Source organism: Rhinatrema bivittatum, chromosome 8 (assembly GCF_901001135.1).
Source record: "Rhinatrema bivittatum chromosome 8, aRhiBiv1.1, whole genome shotgun sequence".
NCBI classification, from domain to species: Eukaryota; Metazoa; Chordata; class Amphibia; order Gymnophiona; family Rhinatrematidae; genus Rhinatrema; species Rhinatrema bivittatum.
The window spans coordinates 86664693-86682509 of NC_042622.1; the positions used below are offsets into that span (position 1 = coordinate 86664693).

The 17817-nt window shown below is 43.1% G+C and overlaps 1 protein-coding gene across 2 annotated transcripts in view; it reads right to left on the minus strand.

The window, feature by feature from the left end:
• Positions 1-17817, minus strand: part of MED27 (mediator complex subunit 27) — a 540635-nt gene that overhangs the window by 310062 nt on the left and 212756 nt on the right. For both annotated transcript variants that reach the window (XM_029611521.1, XM_029611520.1), the window contains exon 3: positions 14727-14857. In XM_029611521.1, coding sequence (XP_029467381.1) covers positions 14727-14857 — 131 coding nt within the window. The remainder of the gene's footprint in view (positions 1-14726; positions 14858-17817) is intronic.

The window sequence follows — 17817 nt, forward strand, 5'->3', positions numbered from 1 at the left end:
AAGAAACCACAGTGGACCAGCTCCCTCGATATACAAGTGCAGAAGAAGGGAGAAGTCAGTTGCTCAGTTAGTTACCTTGACTGCCACATCTAGCTGCCACAGCTTCTCCACTGCTGCTACTCCCAAAACTCAGAATGAGTCACATCCAGCACTCAGTGCACATTCTCCCTTGTCTCACGCAGCCTGGGAATAAGACTGAGGCTAGGACTCAAAGGAGAAAGGTCAGGCAGGGGTACGATGAGGAGGCGGCTCTGGTGCCATACAAAGTGGAGCCCGGCTATCCATACCCTGGCATGCTGCCCATTAATTATCACACTTCAGGGCTCATGCTGTAGCTAGGAAGAAGAGGCATGCATGATTATACATGTTCTTAGAAAGAAGACTGACCATGTTTAAGTACCATCACTGGTGACACTTGTTGCTTTGAGGTACTGAAAGTAGAGCCTGCGTGCTGGTATGCATCTGATCAGGTGCAAACGATGACTTTTCCATGGCACAGCTGATCAGGTCTGAAGGTAAACTGGTTAGGAAACACTGAACTAGGAAAAGAAAGCTAGTGCTCTCTTTTTCTAGTAGCCAAAGTAAATTAGAATCACAAAAGAGTTTCTGGTAAAACTGATCAATAATAAAAGACTAGCACGGTTGTCAAAAGATTAATATTGACAGTAATATTGTTTTCCCTGGATCTATGCCTGTGAGTGTATGCAGAATCATGTGGAGAGTAATAGGGCCATAGGTGGTGCATCTATAAAAAACACAGTAGGGTACATAATGCGAAATCAGAGATGAGGATTCCGATGTAATAACTCTGACAAATCTTTTATCAACACAGGAGTCTCCAGGAAAACAGAACAGGAACTGCTTCCTCAGGTCTATCACTTTCAAGTCCAATGCTAGTGATATCAAATACAGCAATTTTTCAATTTCCTAGATGCCATTAACAGCTGAATTTGAGACAATTTATCCAAATACAGATGGTCTCAATGGGTTGAACTGCACAGATGGCCTGCAGGAGAACACTTGACTTCATGTTATCATCTCAGCTGTTTGTAGCTGCAGCGGCTGGTTTTACTGCATGTCTTGGGAAGCTAATACAAGTTACCACTGTGCTGCCATTTCTTCTGACTTTCACTTGCAACATTAGGATGAAATACTTTGAAAGGGAGAGCTGGATTTATCCCCTTTGTTCCGGAAGCTTGAGGCAATACAACTGTTGGGAAGGGCAATAGTGAAGTGAAATTGATAAAAAATCTAGATGCGCAACCCTGCTCAACCTTGGAGACCTGTGACTGCACGCTAAAGTTTCCATAAGCTAAAAAGCACCCATGAAGGTCTTTTTTCTTTAAGATCTATAGTGAATTACATTTCACCTGAGGAGCTCTTCCACTTGAGCTCCTGAGTGTATCTGATGGGGAAAGTTGCTGCTGAGTCCCAGGACTTTTAACAGAAGGCTTGGGGGTACATTGAACAAGAGCAGCAGTTACTACCTTATAAAAACTTGCTGAGCAGACTGGATGGACTATTTTGGTCTTTAAAAATAATTTTTCGAGGCATATCTTAAATCTAAAAAATCATTTGACAGGAAATGGTATCAGATTTAATGTACTTTACATCAATTTTAATCTACAGGCTCTTGCCCGCAATGGGCTTCAACCAGTATCATAAAACCAAGCACCTGAGATAACGTCATATACCTTTTCTTTATCCTATATTATTTTGCAAACTTTTTTTACAAACTTCATCTACTGTTCTTACTCTTAAATTTTATTTCACTTATGCTAAATTTTAGTTTATCTTAAAACTGACCTGCTTTTTCCACACTAAAGTGCTTAAACATCAACTCCAGAGTGGCAATTTTTTGGCATCAACAGATGCCTGCATTGGGAGATTCATACACAATCTTCTTAATTACCTCCTCACATGGCTCTGCTTAACTTAGTAGCATCATTGAAAGCCCAGGAAAAGTGGCTGTGTGCAGGTAAAGAAAATGGACACTCAATTTTTTGAGCGTCCATTTTCCTAACCTGTGCACAGCCACAGGTTAATAAAATGGACACTCGTAAATTGAACTTCCCTTTTCCTAACCTGACCGATGTCAAGATTTTTTTTCATGTTGTAGCTTTCTGTGGTTCCATCTGCTTAGTACTGCAATGATATTAAGTAGGAGGAACCGGGGTCACGTGATAGGGTGAGCAAGGAAGGACGCATTCTAAAGCGCTCTGGGTGCCACACTCTCCAAATCACCTTTTCTCTGCTGTTCTGATTATTCTTACACCGCAAGATCACTGACTTCTGCAGAGTTTAGGTCTATCGCTTCTTACACGCAAAAATCTCCCTCCGGTATGCCAATAAAAACCGGCAAGAAAGACAGAAAAAGCTAAGCCAGTGGATCCCAAAATGGCGGCCTCGCTGGAGACTTCAGGCAGCAAGGGAACAAGTAATACCATTGCGGAGGACCTCAAAGCAGAAGCCCTGGACGCAAAGCTAGCGATAATCTCTTCACAAATCACGGAGGTACGAACCGCACTGACGGACCGAAACCCACGTTTTGAACAAATAGAGGACAGAGTAGCCATACTAGAGGATGACTCTCTCGCAACAATGGCAAAATTAATAGTGCTGGAAAAGTCAGTGGAAGCGCAGGCATCTAAATTAGATGATTTGGAAAACCGAGCGCGTCGGTCAAACTTGCGCTTTACTGGCATACCTAAAGAAATAGCAGACCAAAATCTAGGTTCCTTCTTAGAATCATGGCTACCGGAGTCATTACAATTGTCAGACCTCCAGCCTGCTCTCCAGATTGAAAGGGCCCATAGGCTAGGCCCACGGAAGGAACGGGACCTCAGACCAAGAGTGGTAATTGCGAAGTTTCTGAATTTCGCACATAAGCAAGCGATCTTACAAGCATACCGTAACTGCGACAGACCTCACTTACAAATCAATGAGAATCCGCATTTTTCAGGTCTTCTCTGCCTGAGTATCGGCCCTGTGGCGTGGATTCTCCCGGTATGCTCGGCGCTATTTGAAAGGAAAATCAAATTTTCTCTTCAGTTCCCGGCACAGCTGAAGATATGGCATGCAGATCAGATAAAGTTCTTCGATTCGGTGGAGGCGGCGAATAAATTTTTAGAACTGCTGCACACCACTGACCACTGTTGACCACCTAACAGCACATGAATCAACATCAAGAACTCCACGTGTCACCGGGATAGACAGAATCTCTCTCCCAGCAGACTGAACTTTAGCTTTACCCTCTGTGAAATCGCAGCTGTTTTGTTTTTTTTTTCTTTTTACGAAGCTACACAACTCTGAGTTTCAGCCCGGATGACTCAATACTTCTTCCTTTTTTCCTTTGCTCATTTTTATTTTTCTTTAGCTGCTTGGGCTCAATATGGAGGCCTCCATCTCTTTGATTTTCCAGGCATATGATGGAACAGATGAAAGGAGTTGCAATATTTTTATTTATTTATTTATTTTTTGATACCGACATTCGATCTGAGATTTCACATCGGTTTACATTCAGGTACTGTAGGTATTTCACTATCCCCAGAGGGCTTACAATCTAAGTTTGTACCTGAGGTAATGGAGGGTAAAGTGACTTGCCCAAGGTCACAAGGAGCGACAGCAGGACTCGAACCCTGGTCTCCACTGCTCTAACCACTAGGCTATTCCTCCTCCCTATACCTTCACTGTCCTTAGATGGACCGCACCTATTAGTTATTCATTTACCTATTTATATATTTGTTTTTTTACTTCCTTTTTGCACAAACCAAACAGTAATTTTCTGGTTTCGCCCCGACTGATAGCACTGGTTTATTTAGTTTATCTTTCTTATAAATTTTTTCTCTTCTTGTCTGTTAATTGCTACATAGGAAGCGTGGCACCCTAACATATCATATTAGTGATTCCTCACCCCATAATTATGGGGACTGCTACATTTACAGACTATGTATGGAAGGGGGGGGGAAGGGGAGGAGAGAAAGGAGTGGGGTTGGTTGATTATATATTTTCTTCTCTGACTTGCGAAGCACTTAGAAAAGTTAAAAATTTCTATGGAGCGGAAATTTATAGGGGCTACAGGTCAGGGCCTTTCTAAGCTATGGCTAGAAAGGCACCATGTGTTGAAATACCGGGTTAAAAAAATGGGGAAGGTGCAGAACTTGTTAAAATGGAAGGTCTTTGTTTCTACCAATTATAGGCTGTGGGGCTGGCTGAAGGCCCAGCAGCAGATCATAACTAACTCACTACGGATTACTCATTCATTTTGGCCACAATGGGAGACTTAGTGAGTAACATCCTGAAATGTTAATGGCCTTGGATCCCCGAAAAAACAAAAGAAAGTCCTTCTTCAGTTAAGAAAATGTAAATCCACCATCGCTTGTTTACATGAAACTCATTTGACCCAGGAGAGTCAGAAACTGGTGAGAGACTGGGTGGGTGTTTGTCATTTCACAGGCACTAAAGGGAAAAAGGCAGGAGTAGCTATCCTGGTTCATAAAGCTGCCAATTTCCAAGTCTCAGAAACTATACATGATGAAGGCGGCAGATTTCTGATGGTTACAGGTTTCTTAAATGGAAGGGAAATCTCTATCTGCAGCCTGTATGCGCCTAATAACTATACTCATAGCTTGTCTATATCCTTAACCAACTGATAATGCATGCTCGAGGGTTTTTGGTGCTAGTGGGTAATTATAACAATACCCATGAACCCCATATAGATAGGTGCCCACCAGGACCCTCCAATAAGAACACAGCAGAAAAAGGAGTGGCCTTTCTATGTGCTGAGTATGACCTCCCAGATTCCTGGCGCACTTTGCACCCAGAGGTAAAGGACTGCACTCACATCTCCCGAGCCCATGCTTCCCTTTCACGGATTGATTACATCTTGATACCTCGAGCGGGCTTTTCCTCTCTTACGTATGCAATTACTGGCCCACAAATTATCTCTGATCATGCGAGAATATGGATAGACACTCAGTTCTCAGTTTTTGAGCCCGAAGAACGTTTCTGGAATTTTCCAGGCTTTCTGCGCAATGACCATGATTTCCAAGAATTCTTAAAAAATAAATGGGAGGATTACACTATTCACAACCAGCAACATTAGCAACTCCTCACTTATTCTGGGAAAGCAGTGATCAGAGGAGAAATCATCTCCTATGTTGCCTCGCGCAGGCGTAAGGCCAATAAAGCCATTTTACAGCTGGAACTTCAACTTAAAGCAGCAAAGCAAAAAATGATAGACCACCCATTGCCCAAGCATAATCTCGCCTAGCTGGCGATTATGAGAGATTTAAATTTTTTTATACAACAGATGGCACAAAAATCTTTGCAAGTTTCAGAGCACAACTTCTACCGGTTTGGAAACAAAGCTGGCAAATATCTGGCCAATATGATCAGATCCCATAAAGGGAAAACTTTTATCCCCCGAATGAAGACCAAACAGGGAGAGGTGGTTACCAGGCGGAAGGAAGTCTGAAGTATTTAGAGTGTTCTATGAAACTCTGTATACTGATGAAACTTCAGGGGGGAGCTCAGGCAGAGGAAGATTTTTTCAAACGCCTTACTCTGCCATCACTAACAGATGCCCAACTTCAGTTTCTTAATAGGCCGATTCAACAGGTGGCGGTTCTAAATGTGATTGCCACAAGTACATTTGGGAAAGCCCTGGGCCCTGACGGGTTCTCCTATGATTTTTACAAACTCTTAAAATCTCAGCTAATAAACCTGTTGACTTCTTTTTACACGGATGCATTGCAGAGGAACACATTCCCCTCCCACTTTAACACGGCACATATTACAGTATTGCTTAAACCTGGAAAAGATCCACTTTTACCTGCCTCATATAGGCCTATCTCGCTGCTAAACTGTGACCTAAAAATTATAGCCAAAGTACTACCGTGTTTCCCCGAAAATAAGACATCCCCCAAAAATAAGACCTAGTAGGGATTTAGCCGAATTCTTAAATATAAGACCTCCCCCGAAAGTAAGACATCCCTTGTAAACAGGGGCGGATTGACCTATCGGGGGATCAGGCTTCCCCCGGTGGGCCGGTCAATCCTGTGACGTCATTTTTTATTTATTTATTTATTTTTTTAAAATAAAGTTTCCAAAGTATTAGGAGCAGATGCGAGCAGTGGTATCCGGAGGGGAGCCGATGCGCCCAGGCGCAAGGAGGCTCATGCGGCCGCTGAGCCTCCTTGCCCGAAGAAAAAGATCGCGTTCAAATGCGCTGATGCTCTTTCTCCTTCCTGCCTGTGCGGACCCGGAAGTAAACGTTGCCAGAGCCGCACGGGCAGGAAGGAGAAAGAGCATCAGTGCGTGAAGAAGAGGAGCCGCCGCGGGCTGCTGCGAATCCCAAGTCGCAGCGGCCCAAGAAGAGGAAGAGGCCCGGTAGCGAGGAAGAGGCCCGAGAAGTTCAGGGCCGCTGCAGAGCCCATCCTGCAGCGACCCGCGAAGAGGAGGCCTGCAGTGGTATCCGGAGGGGAGCCGATGCGCCCGGGCGCAAGGAGGCTCATGCGGCCGCTGAGCCTCCTTGCCCGAAGAAAAAGATCGCGTTCAAATGCACTGATGCTCTTTCTCCTTCCTGCCTGTGCGGACCCGGAAGTAAACGTTGCCAGAGCCGCACGGGCAGGAAGGAGAAAGAGCATCAGCGCGTGAAGAAGAGGAGCCGCCGCGGGCTGCTGCGAATCCCAAGTCGCAGCGGCCCAAGAAGAGGAAGAGGCCCGGTAGCGAGGAAGAGGCCCGAGAAGTTCAGGGCCGCTGCAGAGCCCATCCTGCAGCGACCCGCGAAGAGGAGGCCTGCAGTGGTATCCGGAGGGGAGCCGATGCGCCCGGGCGCAAGGAGGCTCATGCGGCCGCTGAGCCTCCTTGCCCGAAGAAAAAGATTGCGTGCAAACGCACTGATGCTCTTCCTCCTTTCTGCCTGTGCGGCCCGGAAGTAAACGTTGCCGGAGCCGCATGGGCAGGAAGCAGAAAGAGCATCAGCGCGTGAAGAAGAGGAGCCGCCGCGGGCTGCTGCGAATCCCAAGTCGCAGCGGCCCAAGAAGAGGAAGAGGCCCGAGAAGTTCAGGGCCGCTGCAGAGCCGATCCTGCGGCGACCCGCGAAGAGGAGGCCCAGAGGTGAGAGAGAGGCTGAGGGTCTGTAGAGGGTGCGTGCGTGTATGAGATGAGTTGAGAGATTGTGTGTGAGAGTGAGGATCTGAATGTTTGCAGAGGCAGCATGTGAGAGCCTCTGTGTGTGTGTGTGAGAGAGACAGCGTGTGACGGTGAGAGCCTATGCTTGAGCAAGACAGCATGTGGGAGTGAGAGAGAGCCTGTGTGTGTGAGCGTCAGACAGCATGAGCCAGTGAGAGACTGTGTGTGTGTGAGAGAAATGCATGTGAGAATGAGAACCTGACTGTGTTTGAGGGAAGAAGACGGAGAGAAAAGAAATACGGAAGAAAAAAGGACAATATAAAAGGAATTGGCAAAAAAAATAAGAAAGGGAAGGTGGAAAAAAAAAAAGCCTGTGACCAACCGATTAGAAAACTAACATCAGCCAGCAAAGGTAAAAAAAAAAATAAAAATTACTTTTTAGTGATTGGCACATGTGATCTTTGGGAATGTGCAAGAATAGCACTTTCTCTATGCAGATCTCACAATGTACGAGATCAGCATGGAGGAAGTGGAAGCCCACGGGGCCTGCACAGAGGAGGCAGCAGAATGGGCTTCAGTGTCAGTAGCAGCAATCGGCGCCTCCCCAATAGCCAAGTGGCAGCAGTGACAGTGGCAGCAAGATTACAGACATCTGGGGATGGTGGCAGTACCAGTCGGGGGACCCCTTCCAAGCAGTGTGCAGAGGTTCAAAAGCAGCAGAGTCAGCCCAAGCTGACTACCATGAATGCTGCACACTCTTACCTCTCTCTGACAGCACACTGGTGAGGCATGGCTGACGCAGGGGCAGCCAGCAGCTCAACGGTATTAGACATCCCCTGAAAATAAGGCCTAGTGCATCTTTGGTACCAAAAATTAATATAAGACACTGTCTTATTTTCGGGGAAACAGGGTAGCTGAACGACTAGGCATCCTTCTCCCCCATTTGATTTCAGAACATCAAGTAGGCTTTGTAAAAGGAAGAGCTGCCTGTTCCCATATCAAGTTCCTAACCACAATCTCCCACATGTATCTCTCAGCACGCACCCGCCTTAGCTATTGGGTTCGACTCAGAAAAAGCTTTCAATAGAGTATCGTGGCCATATCTCCTTTCAGTACTAAAAAGACTTGGGTTTCAAGAGAATATTCTATCATACATTTCTCTTCTATACTCCAACACAATCTCACATATTATAGTGAACGGATTTAGGTCAGCAGATGTAAGAATCCGAAGGGGGCTCCAGCAGGGCTGCCCACTTTCACCACTATTATATATATCAACTATAGATCCCTTGCTAAGGAGAATAGAGTTAGACAGTGATATCTGGGGCTTTCAAAAGGACCAATGCTCATTTAAAGTGGCCGCTTTCGCAGATGATGTCTTAACAGACCCAGAAGAATCCTTAGGCCCACTACTCCAATTATAGTGGGAATATGGTCAGATTGCGGATAAATCAAGATAAATCAGAAGCTTTGGATGTTGGGGGACAGACAAAAGTCTCCTGGACAAGAACATTTCCACTAAAATGGTTTGAGTGTGAAATGAAATACTTAAGGATCAGGATCCCAATTAATCTTTCTGATCTCTACAATGCCAACATTCGTCCTTTATTACAGTCTGCTTCTCAGCTACTAAAAAAAATGGCTAGGTTTAGCCCTCTCTCTTTTTGGCAAGGTGCAGCTTTATAAAATGACGATTCTCCCTAAGTGGTTGCACATACTCCGGATGGTACCACTCTGGCCTACTAAAAAAGATTGTAGTGAGGTTGGGAAAATGCTCCAAATATTCTTATGGAATGGGAAGAAGGCCCAAATCTCTCTGACAACCCTTAGGAGGCCACTCACTCAGGGGGGATTAAACTGTACTAATCTACGACAATACAATTTAGCCTGCATGTTGCGGTTTTTATGACTGGCTATGAGGCACTTCCTACTTTACCCCTTCCCAGCAATTGGTGGCCTGGCTCGGTGTTTCTTCACTTAACTACGTACCACATGCAGACAATGGGGCACTCCCACCTAATTTAAATACCCAAGTGTTGATTTCCTCGGACAGAAGAGCATGGTCCCACCTCTGTCATGCTCTTAAGCTATCCCCCTGATTAACGCCTCTGAGTGTCTGTGACAATCTGTTTCCCCTTGCTCAGGTTTACTCCCCTATCCATAGATGGCGAGAACAGGGTTTAACGTATATTTACCAATTTATCTCTCAACAAACAGGACAGATGTATAGTTTCATGGAATTGCAATGGCAGTTCTCGTTACCAGCCTCTGACATTTATGCATATATGCAATTGCAACATTTCATAAAACCCCATGTAGATTCATTAAAATCTAGCCTCCAGACTTTAGTGCCTCAACGTATTGTCCTGGGAGATGGGAAACAAACCATCGATAGCTCGTTTCACTAAGGCTTTACGAGCATCGTCAGATTGGGGAGATCTACAAAGGTTGTTCAGAAAGAGGTGGACCTTAATATATCCTTTCAAGAATTTACCCAATCTTTTGAGGACATCCCAAGTCTTTCTGAAAATGTCCTGTATAGAGAATTACAATTTACATTTTTAAGACAATTTTATTTATCCCCTGCTAACGCTTTTTTTTGCAAAGGTGGCCCCGTCTCCAAGCTGCCCTAAATGTATGCAACCTTTTGGCTCTTACTTTCATAGTTTTTGGGCCTGCCCAAGGATCATATCGTTTTGGGAAAGGATATGTGATAGCTGCAGTCGGATCCTCAACCTACCTTTACCTGTTGATCCGACTCTTTGGCTGTTTGGAAGTACAACATCTGCCTCGATGGTCAAAGATCCCCCTATATTGAAATTTCTTCAAAAAGCAAGCCTTATGGGGAAAAATGTTATCCTTTCCAACTGGGTAGGTACCTCTGCACCGCATCAGGATCAGTGGTTTCGTCTCTTGGTGAAACTATACACGTTTGAATTTTTGACTGCTAAGCTCTCTTCACAGAAACGGTCCCATGACATGAAGTCCATCTGGGGCAAATTCAATGACTATTTATCACTCAAAACTATGTAGAGGATTAATGAATTAAATAGAGTCTGGACTTATAGTTCAGAGGGAGTGCCCTACTTACATTTTACATTGTGCAGTAAATAATTTCAGTAGAAATACTGCTCAGAACTGGTTTCAGGTGCTCCGGTATTTCATCACCCAGTGTGCCCTGTTATTCTCCCTTTCGTATATGGTCCGGAATACTTGAGTGTTGACCCTTACCGGGGCGTACACACATAACTGTTAGGCTATGTCATGTTGATCTAAGGCTCCACAAGATATAATGCAGCAAGAGTATGGGGAGGGAGGGAGGGCTTGGAAGAGCCAAAAGGTTTATAGACACTATAAAGTAGAATTAGAATGAGTCAATCGACAGTTGAGTGGCTGATCGGTCGGAATATCTGTGGTACTTTACTCCTATTCATATTAGTATATCAGACGAACCAGATATCTGACTATATATCTTAAAGATCTGCTGCTTTTATTTGCCATTCAAGTCTATGGATTTTCCATGTAATATTTTAAACACAATGTTCACTGTGTATGGTTATATGATGAGTTTATATTTCTTTACCTTGACTTGTTCAATGTATATCGCAAAATTCAATAAATATAAGTTACAAAAAAAAAAAGTAGGAAGAACTGCAGAAAAGCTGTATTTTTTGCTTTTCTGAGGATGGCTTGGGGTGCCTCAAAACTTAACATCAGCTCTGGGCTGGCGTTAATTTTTGAGGGTTAAAATATGCACATCGGGTGCAATTTTTTTTTTTTACATCGGGGGTACTAGCTGATAGCCTCATCAACATGGCATTTGCTGGTATGGACACGCGCTTTGAACGTCCTAATCCCGACATTGCATTGGGCATATGTCTAGCACATCCAAAACACACGTTCAACTGCGCGTTTAGTGGCACGCTGAGCTCAGAACCCAATATTGCATCAGCCCCTATATATTTACATTTAGCCCCATGACTGTCATCTGTTCAGTGTGTCACACATGTGAGCATCTTCTATCAGGTGCATCCTGACAGAAAAAATGTTAAGAACCACTGAACTGAAGTATTCAGGTTGATGTTATATAAAATATCTTATAGCAAAACTACATAGGACTCCAACCAAGTCAGAACTTACAAACATCAGAAGTGCTATGCTGGGTTAGAACAAGATCCATTGAGCCCATTATTCTGTCTCCAATAGCGGCCAATGGGGTTACAAGTACCTGTCTTTATCTCACTCGCAAGGACAAGCACTAGCTTTCCCAAGACCACTTGGCTACTAACTGTTTATAGACTTTTTCAATACACTTTTGAACCTCATTATATTAGTTGCCTCAACCATGATGAATGGCAAGAGCACAGATGGTAGTGGTGTACTTACAACCCCATTTACAGAAGAGAATGTTTGGTGCAACTAGCAAAACTGGAAGTGGATAAGGCGATGGGGCCAGATGAGATAGATCCCAAGATTAGAGAAGGATGGTTGAGGTTTGCTTCACAAAAGTGGTAGCAGAGAGGAGACTGGAAACTACAAGCCAGGCTAGCCTTACCTCAGTGGTGGAAAATTAATGGACAGACTGCTGAAGGAAAGGATAGTGAACTATCTACAATCTAATGGGTCACAGAACCAGAGGAAACATGGTTTTAATAGAGGAAAGTCCTGTCAAATAAATCAGATTGATTTTTTGATTGGGTTACTAGAGAATTAGATCAAGGAAGTGCACTCTGTGGATTTCAGCAAGGCTTTTAATACGGTCCTACATAGGAGACTCATGAATAAAATGAGAAGCCTGGAATGGGTCCCAATGTAGTAGAATGAATTCCAAATTGGCTGACTGACAGATAACAGCGAGAAGTAGTAAATGGAACCTACTCTGCAGAGAGAAAAATGATAAGAAGAGTTTCTCAAGGATCAGTTCTGGAACCAGTTCTTTTCAATATCTTTATGAGTGATATTGCGGAGAAGTTTGAAGGTAAAGTTTGTCTTTTTGCGGATGAAACTAAGATCTACAACAGAGTGTACATACCAGAAGGCAAAGAGAAAATGAGAAGCAACCTAAAAGTCTGAGGTTTAGCAATTAGGATTCAATGCCAAGAAATGCAGAGATATGCATTTGGGGTTCAGTAATCTAAAGAAGTTATACGTGATGGGGGGAGGAGGGGTGAAAGACTGATGGTGCACAGATTGGGAGAGAGACCTCAGGGTGATCGTGTCTGATGATATGAAGATAGCTAAACGATGTAACAAGGTGGTGGCTGAGACCAGAGGGATGCCTGGCTGCAAAGAGAAAGACATATCTGAAGGAAAAAGGAGGTGATAATGAATCTGTATAGATTGTCAGTGAGGCTTTATCTGGAGTACTGTGTTCAGTTCTAAAGGTCATATTTCAAAAAGGATAAGGACAGGATGGATGTGATCCAGAGAAAGGCAACTAAAATGGTGTGGGGTCTGCATCAGAAGACTTATCAAAGGAGACTGAAGGACCTAAATATATATAACTTGGAGAAGAAGAGAGACACGGGAGCTATAATACAGAGTTTCAAATACCTGAAAGGAATGAATGATGCACAAAACTCAAACCTTTTCCGACTGAAAGGAAGTTGTAGCACTAGGGGGTCATGATATGAAACTCCAAGAGGAAAACTCAGGAATTATGTCAGGAAATCTCTTCATGGAAAAGGTGGTGGATGCATGGAAAGACCTCCCCGGAAGAGGTGGTGAAAACAAGAATGGTAATGGAATTCAAAAGGGAGTGGGTCAAACAGAGGATCCCTAGTACAAGAGAACAGAAATGAAGAAATGGAGTAACTTCTGTTAAACCCAAAGTTTACATTTCTGCATGGGAGTACCTGCATAGAATACTTACTCCCAATAACAGAAGGCATCAGGATAACCTGCACACAGCATGAGTCATTATCCTACGCAACATGCTAGGCAAACTGGCTTGAACCTTTTGGTCTATATTTGCCTTCATTAACTATGTTATTATGTTAGACATGGCAAAGGGACCAGGTACTGAATAAATTAAGTGACATGAACACAATTGTTCACAATATAAAACCACCATCTATTTCAGCAAGTGTCAGATCTTGCTGAGGAAAGGCTCACAATCACAACAGCAGAGGATGACAGATCACAAGCTGTACTATGCTGGCAGAGCTCTGTGAATGGAGTCTCAGAATTAGAACAGCAGAACTAAGGGGTATTTGGCACAGTTGTTTGTTTGGATCTCAGTATTCAGACAGGAGTGCTGCAGCACACGACTGAGTTATAAGGGCACAGCCAGCATTTATCTGTTCAAAAAAAAGATAAGTTTACTGGTAAAGGCACAACACTATGCTGCAGGATCCCTTCTGCCATTGATTCTTGATGTCACCCAAGGCAAGTCATTTTATCTCCATATGCCTCCATTTACTGAACTGTAATTAGAAAGAGAAATAATACTATTACTAGCTGATACCCAATGAAATTTCCTGGAGGCCCCAATTCACTCCCTTTCTCTCTAGCCTGACCCAATACTCTCTTTACCCTTTTCTTACCACACAGTCTCCTTTCCCATCACTTTCCTTTTATTTACCACCCCACAATCCCAGCACTTTTATCTCACCTTGACCCCTCTAGCCATTCTGACATGACCTGATCCAAGCAATCTTGCTATTTTTCCTCTCCTACTCATCTGTCTGTTTCTCTCTGTGGCCCTTTTTTCTGGGACACCTGTCACTGTGGCTCATTTGGTCCCACAAATCTTTGCTTTCTTGTGGTCTTGCTGACAACTATGTCCACTACACACACAGGTTCCTCAGTGATGGGTGGGCTGCACGTGCCTGCTAGCACACATGTGCATCCCTATCAGTCCCCATGTCCACTGGTCTCACGGCTGAGAGAACATTTGTCTTATTAGACAGTAAGTTCTAGTAAAACATTTTGTGTTGTACTGCAACTGTGTATGTTGTGTAGCACTATAAAAATTGTAAGTATTAGTAGAAGTAGTAGTACAATGCATGTATATAACTTGGAAATTATGTGCATACACTCTGAGCTATGCACCTAGCTTGGTGAGTGCATACTAAAGTTCTGAGTTATGTACATAGGCTCCTCAGCAAATAGTGAACATGTATGTCCACCCTACTGAGTGCAGACAGACACTATCCAATGGGCTAAGCATATTTTATATATATCACTCCTTCTTCCTTATTCTCTTTAGAAACTTCTCAGTAGCCCACGAGTCAAGCCTTCCTCCCCGTAATAAATCAGAAAGCACGTCGACACCTTACTTAGATGAAATATGCTATACAAATCCAAATTATTAGTATGCTTGTTCTAATCAATGTCTTAATATTATGAAATACTGCCTCAAGCATACTAAATAAAAAGAGCTAATGTTTCTTAATCCATTTTCACTCTGTACTAACAGAGTAAAATGTGAATACTTGGTTTAAAAAAAAAAAACCCAAAACAAAGCATGACACATAAATGAACCAAAGTGGAGTACAAGAGACCCTAGTTTATAACTGCATTTTCATCAGATAAACTGACTATTAAATGAAAAGAAAAGAAAACATTCCCAAAAAAGTTCCAGTACTTACTGAGGGGGCAAGACCAGGGTTGTGGGCTGGGCTTTGGGTCTGCGTTTTGCTGACACTCCCATCTGGATGGCAGAACGTTTTAAAGACTGCTGATTTAAAAGTCCGGATGCCAGACCTGCGTGGTACTGCAACTAAAACAAAGATAAAAAGTTAAATAGTCAGCAAACACTAAACACACTTCACTCAACATATTCAACATCCCTCCCAACCTCCAGTTCCTCTCATGTCAAACATAGCTCTCGTTTGATAAGACCCACAGCACACATATTAACCCCTTGCTGGCAGGAAGTTACAAGATAGTCAACTTATCCCCAGATTTTCGTATATACAAAGCAAATTTTATGGCAGACATGGAGGAAATAAACATCTTTTAGATTTGATGACTTTACTAAAAATACACTGCTTTGGAAAATGGCAATTGGTAGTTATGATGGGTCATTTTAGAACACAAGTCTATCTTAGTGTTCAAAAACTTGTTAAATGTCTACACATGGTTTTTCATTGAACAAATTGTTTTATAAGTACAAACATTTAACAAGTTTCTGAGGTCAAATAAAGAAGAGATATTTGTCACATGCCAAAACTTTGTTGACTCAATCAGATTTCTTTCTAAAATTGTTTTTTGGAGACTTATTCCATCCAATAGCTGTAAAATATTTTAATTAACAGCATAAGAATTGCCATACTGGGTCAGACCGGAGATCCACCAAGCCCAGTATCCTGTTTCCAAAAGTGGCCAATCCAGGTCAGAAGTATCTGGCAAGATCCCAATCAGTAGATAATTCCCATGCTGCGAAAACCAAGCGATACGTAGTGGTTTTCCCCAAGTCTACCTGGTTAATATATTTATGGAATTCTCCAGGAACTTGTCCAAATGTTTTTTTAAACCCAACTATGCTAATTGTATTTACTTCTTCCATCAGTAATGAATTCCAGAGTTTAATTGTGCGCTGAGTGAAAAAGAATTTTCTCTGATTTGTTTTAAATGTGCTACTTATTAACGTCTTTGTAATTTTTTGAAAAAGGAAATAACTGATTCACATTTACTTGTTCAATTCCACTCAGTTTTATAGACCTCTATCATATCCCCTCTCAGCCAGCTTTTCTCCAAGCTGAATAGCCTTAATCTCATTAGCCTTTCCTCACAGGAGAACCAATCCATCCCCTTTATCATTTTGGTCACCCTTCTCTGTACCTTTTCCAGTTCAACCATATATCTTTTTTGAGATGCAATGATCAGAATTGCTCATAGTACTTTAAATGCAGTCTCACCAAGGAGCGATACAGAGGTATCATGACATTCTCCATTTTATTCTCCATTACTTTCTTAATAATTCTTAACATTCTGTTTGCTTTTCTGACTCTTGCTGCACACTGAGACAAGGATTTCAAAGTATTGTCCAAAATGACACCCAGATCCTTTCTTCTGGGTGGTAACTGCTAATATGAAACCTAACATTCAGGCTGATGCAATAAAGTGCGCCCAGCCTAGCGCACAGCTTAACAAGTGGTTGGCTCACGTTTTAGACGCGCGTCCATAACTCCTGATGCAATAAGGGGATCAGCGCGTCCAAAACGCACATTTATTTTATTTATTTTATTTAAAGGCTTTTATATACCGGAGTTCATGCACTAGTACATACCACTTCGGTTTACACAGAACAAGGATTAGAAAATTACATCAAACAAATTGAACAATTAAACAAATAAACAATTACATCCAACGATTGGGTATAAATAACATGGCTAACTTAGTAGGAACTTAGAGTTTGAGGTAAAGGATAGAAATAGTACCAAGTGGTAACAGAACAATGTTAATAGCGAAATAATAAAATAAATAGTAAATACAAATTCTTATAATAAATACAAATGCTTACAGATTACAGTCTTCATGAAAAGTTTACGTCTTCAGAATAGGGTTAAGTATACAAGAACTAGCGGTTATTTCTTTGGGATTGAAGACTTCAAAAACTGAGGTTACATCTGGCTTAAGAGATATTGGTGTAGCATGCTCAAATATTTAATGATTTGGAATTGTGAGACCAAGAATACAATTAGGAGTTGCACATCCAAACAAAGGCATAGCTAATAGTGCTCATTACATGTAAATGCCATGTAGATGAGGCTATTAGCTATTACCCCACAATGCAAAAAATCACCATGCACCTGAGGCACACTTTTTAACTCATAAAATGTTATGCCTGCCCTGGAGCAGGTGTAAAGTCTTCCCATATGTCAAGGGCTCAACTTAAAAACAAAAAAACTGATTTTCTGTGATTCCTCCTACTTAGTATCATCGCAATACTAAATAGAAAGAACCATAGAAAGCGCACCAGCCACAATATACACACTCCAGGCCATGTATGTTGTGCATGCATATTGTGCCGGTAAAATAGCTACAGAGGGAAAAAATGGATGCTCATAAATTGAGGCTCCGTTTTCCTAATCTGTGCATAGCCACATCTCCTGGGCACCCAATGTCATGATTTCTGACCAGCAAATTCTTGAAGATGGCCATGCTGAGACAATGAGGCTCAAATCGTTCCTGATCGTGTTCAACAGTGCGAGGCCGGTGCTGCACCCCAGGTCGTTGCTGCCAAGGTATATGATAACGAGGTCCGGCGGAGTAATACGGGTTCTCTCTACCTCAAGGCCGGTGCAAGGGGATTAGGCACCTTCTGCCTTGCGCCGCCCACCCCCCCCAGTCGCAGCCCCGACTTCTACCTCTTACGAGCTGCGGCGGCAAACAGGAGTGGAGATTCAAATCTTCAGTCCTCTTTGCCGCCGCTTGCGGCTCCACATGGCTCATGAGTGGCAAACAGGAGCGGAGATTCAAACCCCCACTCCTCTTTGCCGCTACTGCTCGCGTCCCCTAATGGTTGGCGCCCTAGGCCCAGGCTTAGCTTGCCTAGTGCTTCTGCCAGCCCTGCTCCGACTGCAGCATGGGCCACAGTTAGTGCCAATGCATACCCCTCTGACCCAGCCATTTGATGGTCCAGCCTTGTCCAGCCAGCCCCAGATCAAGCCCAAACTTCGCTCTTGCGGCCCTTCTACTTGCATGGTTGATGAATGAGTGGCCCACGATCTATGC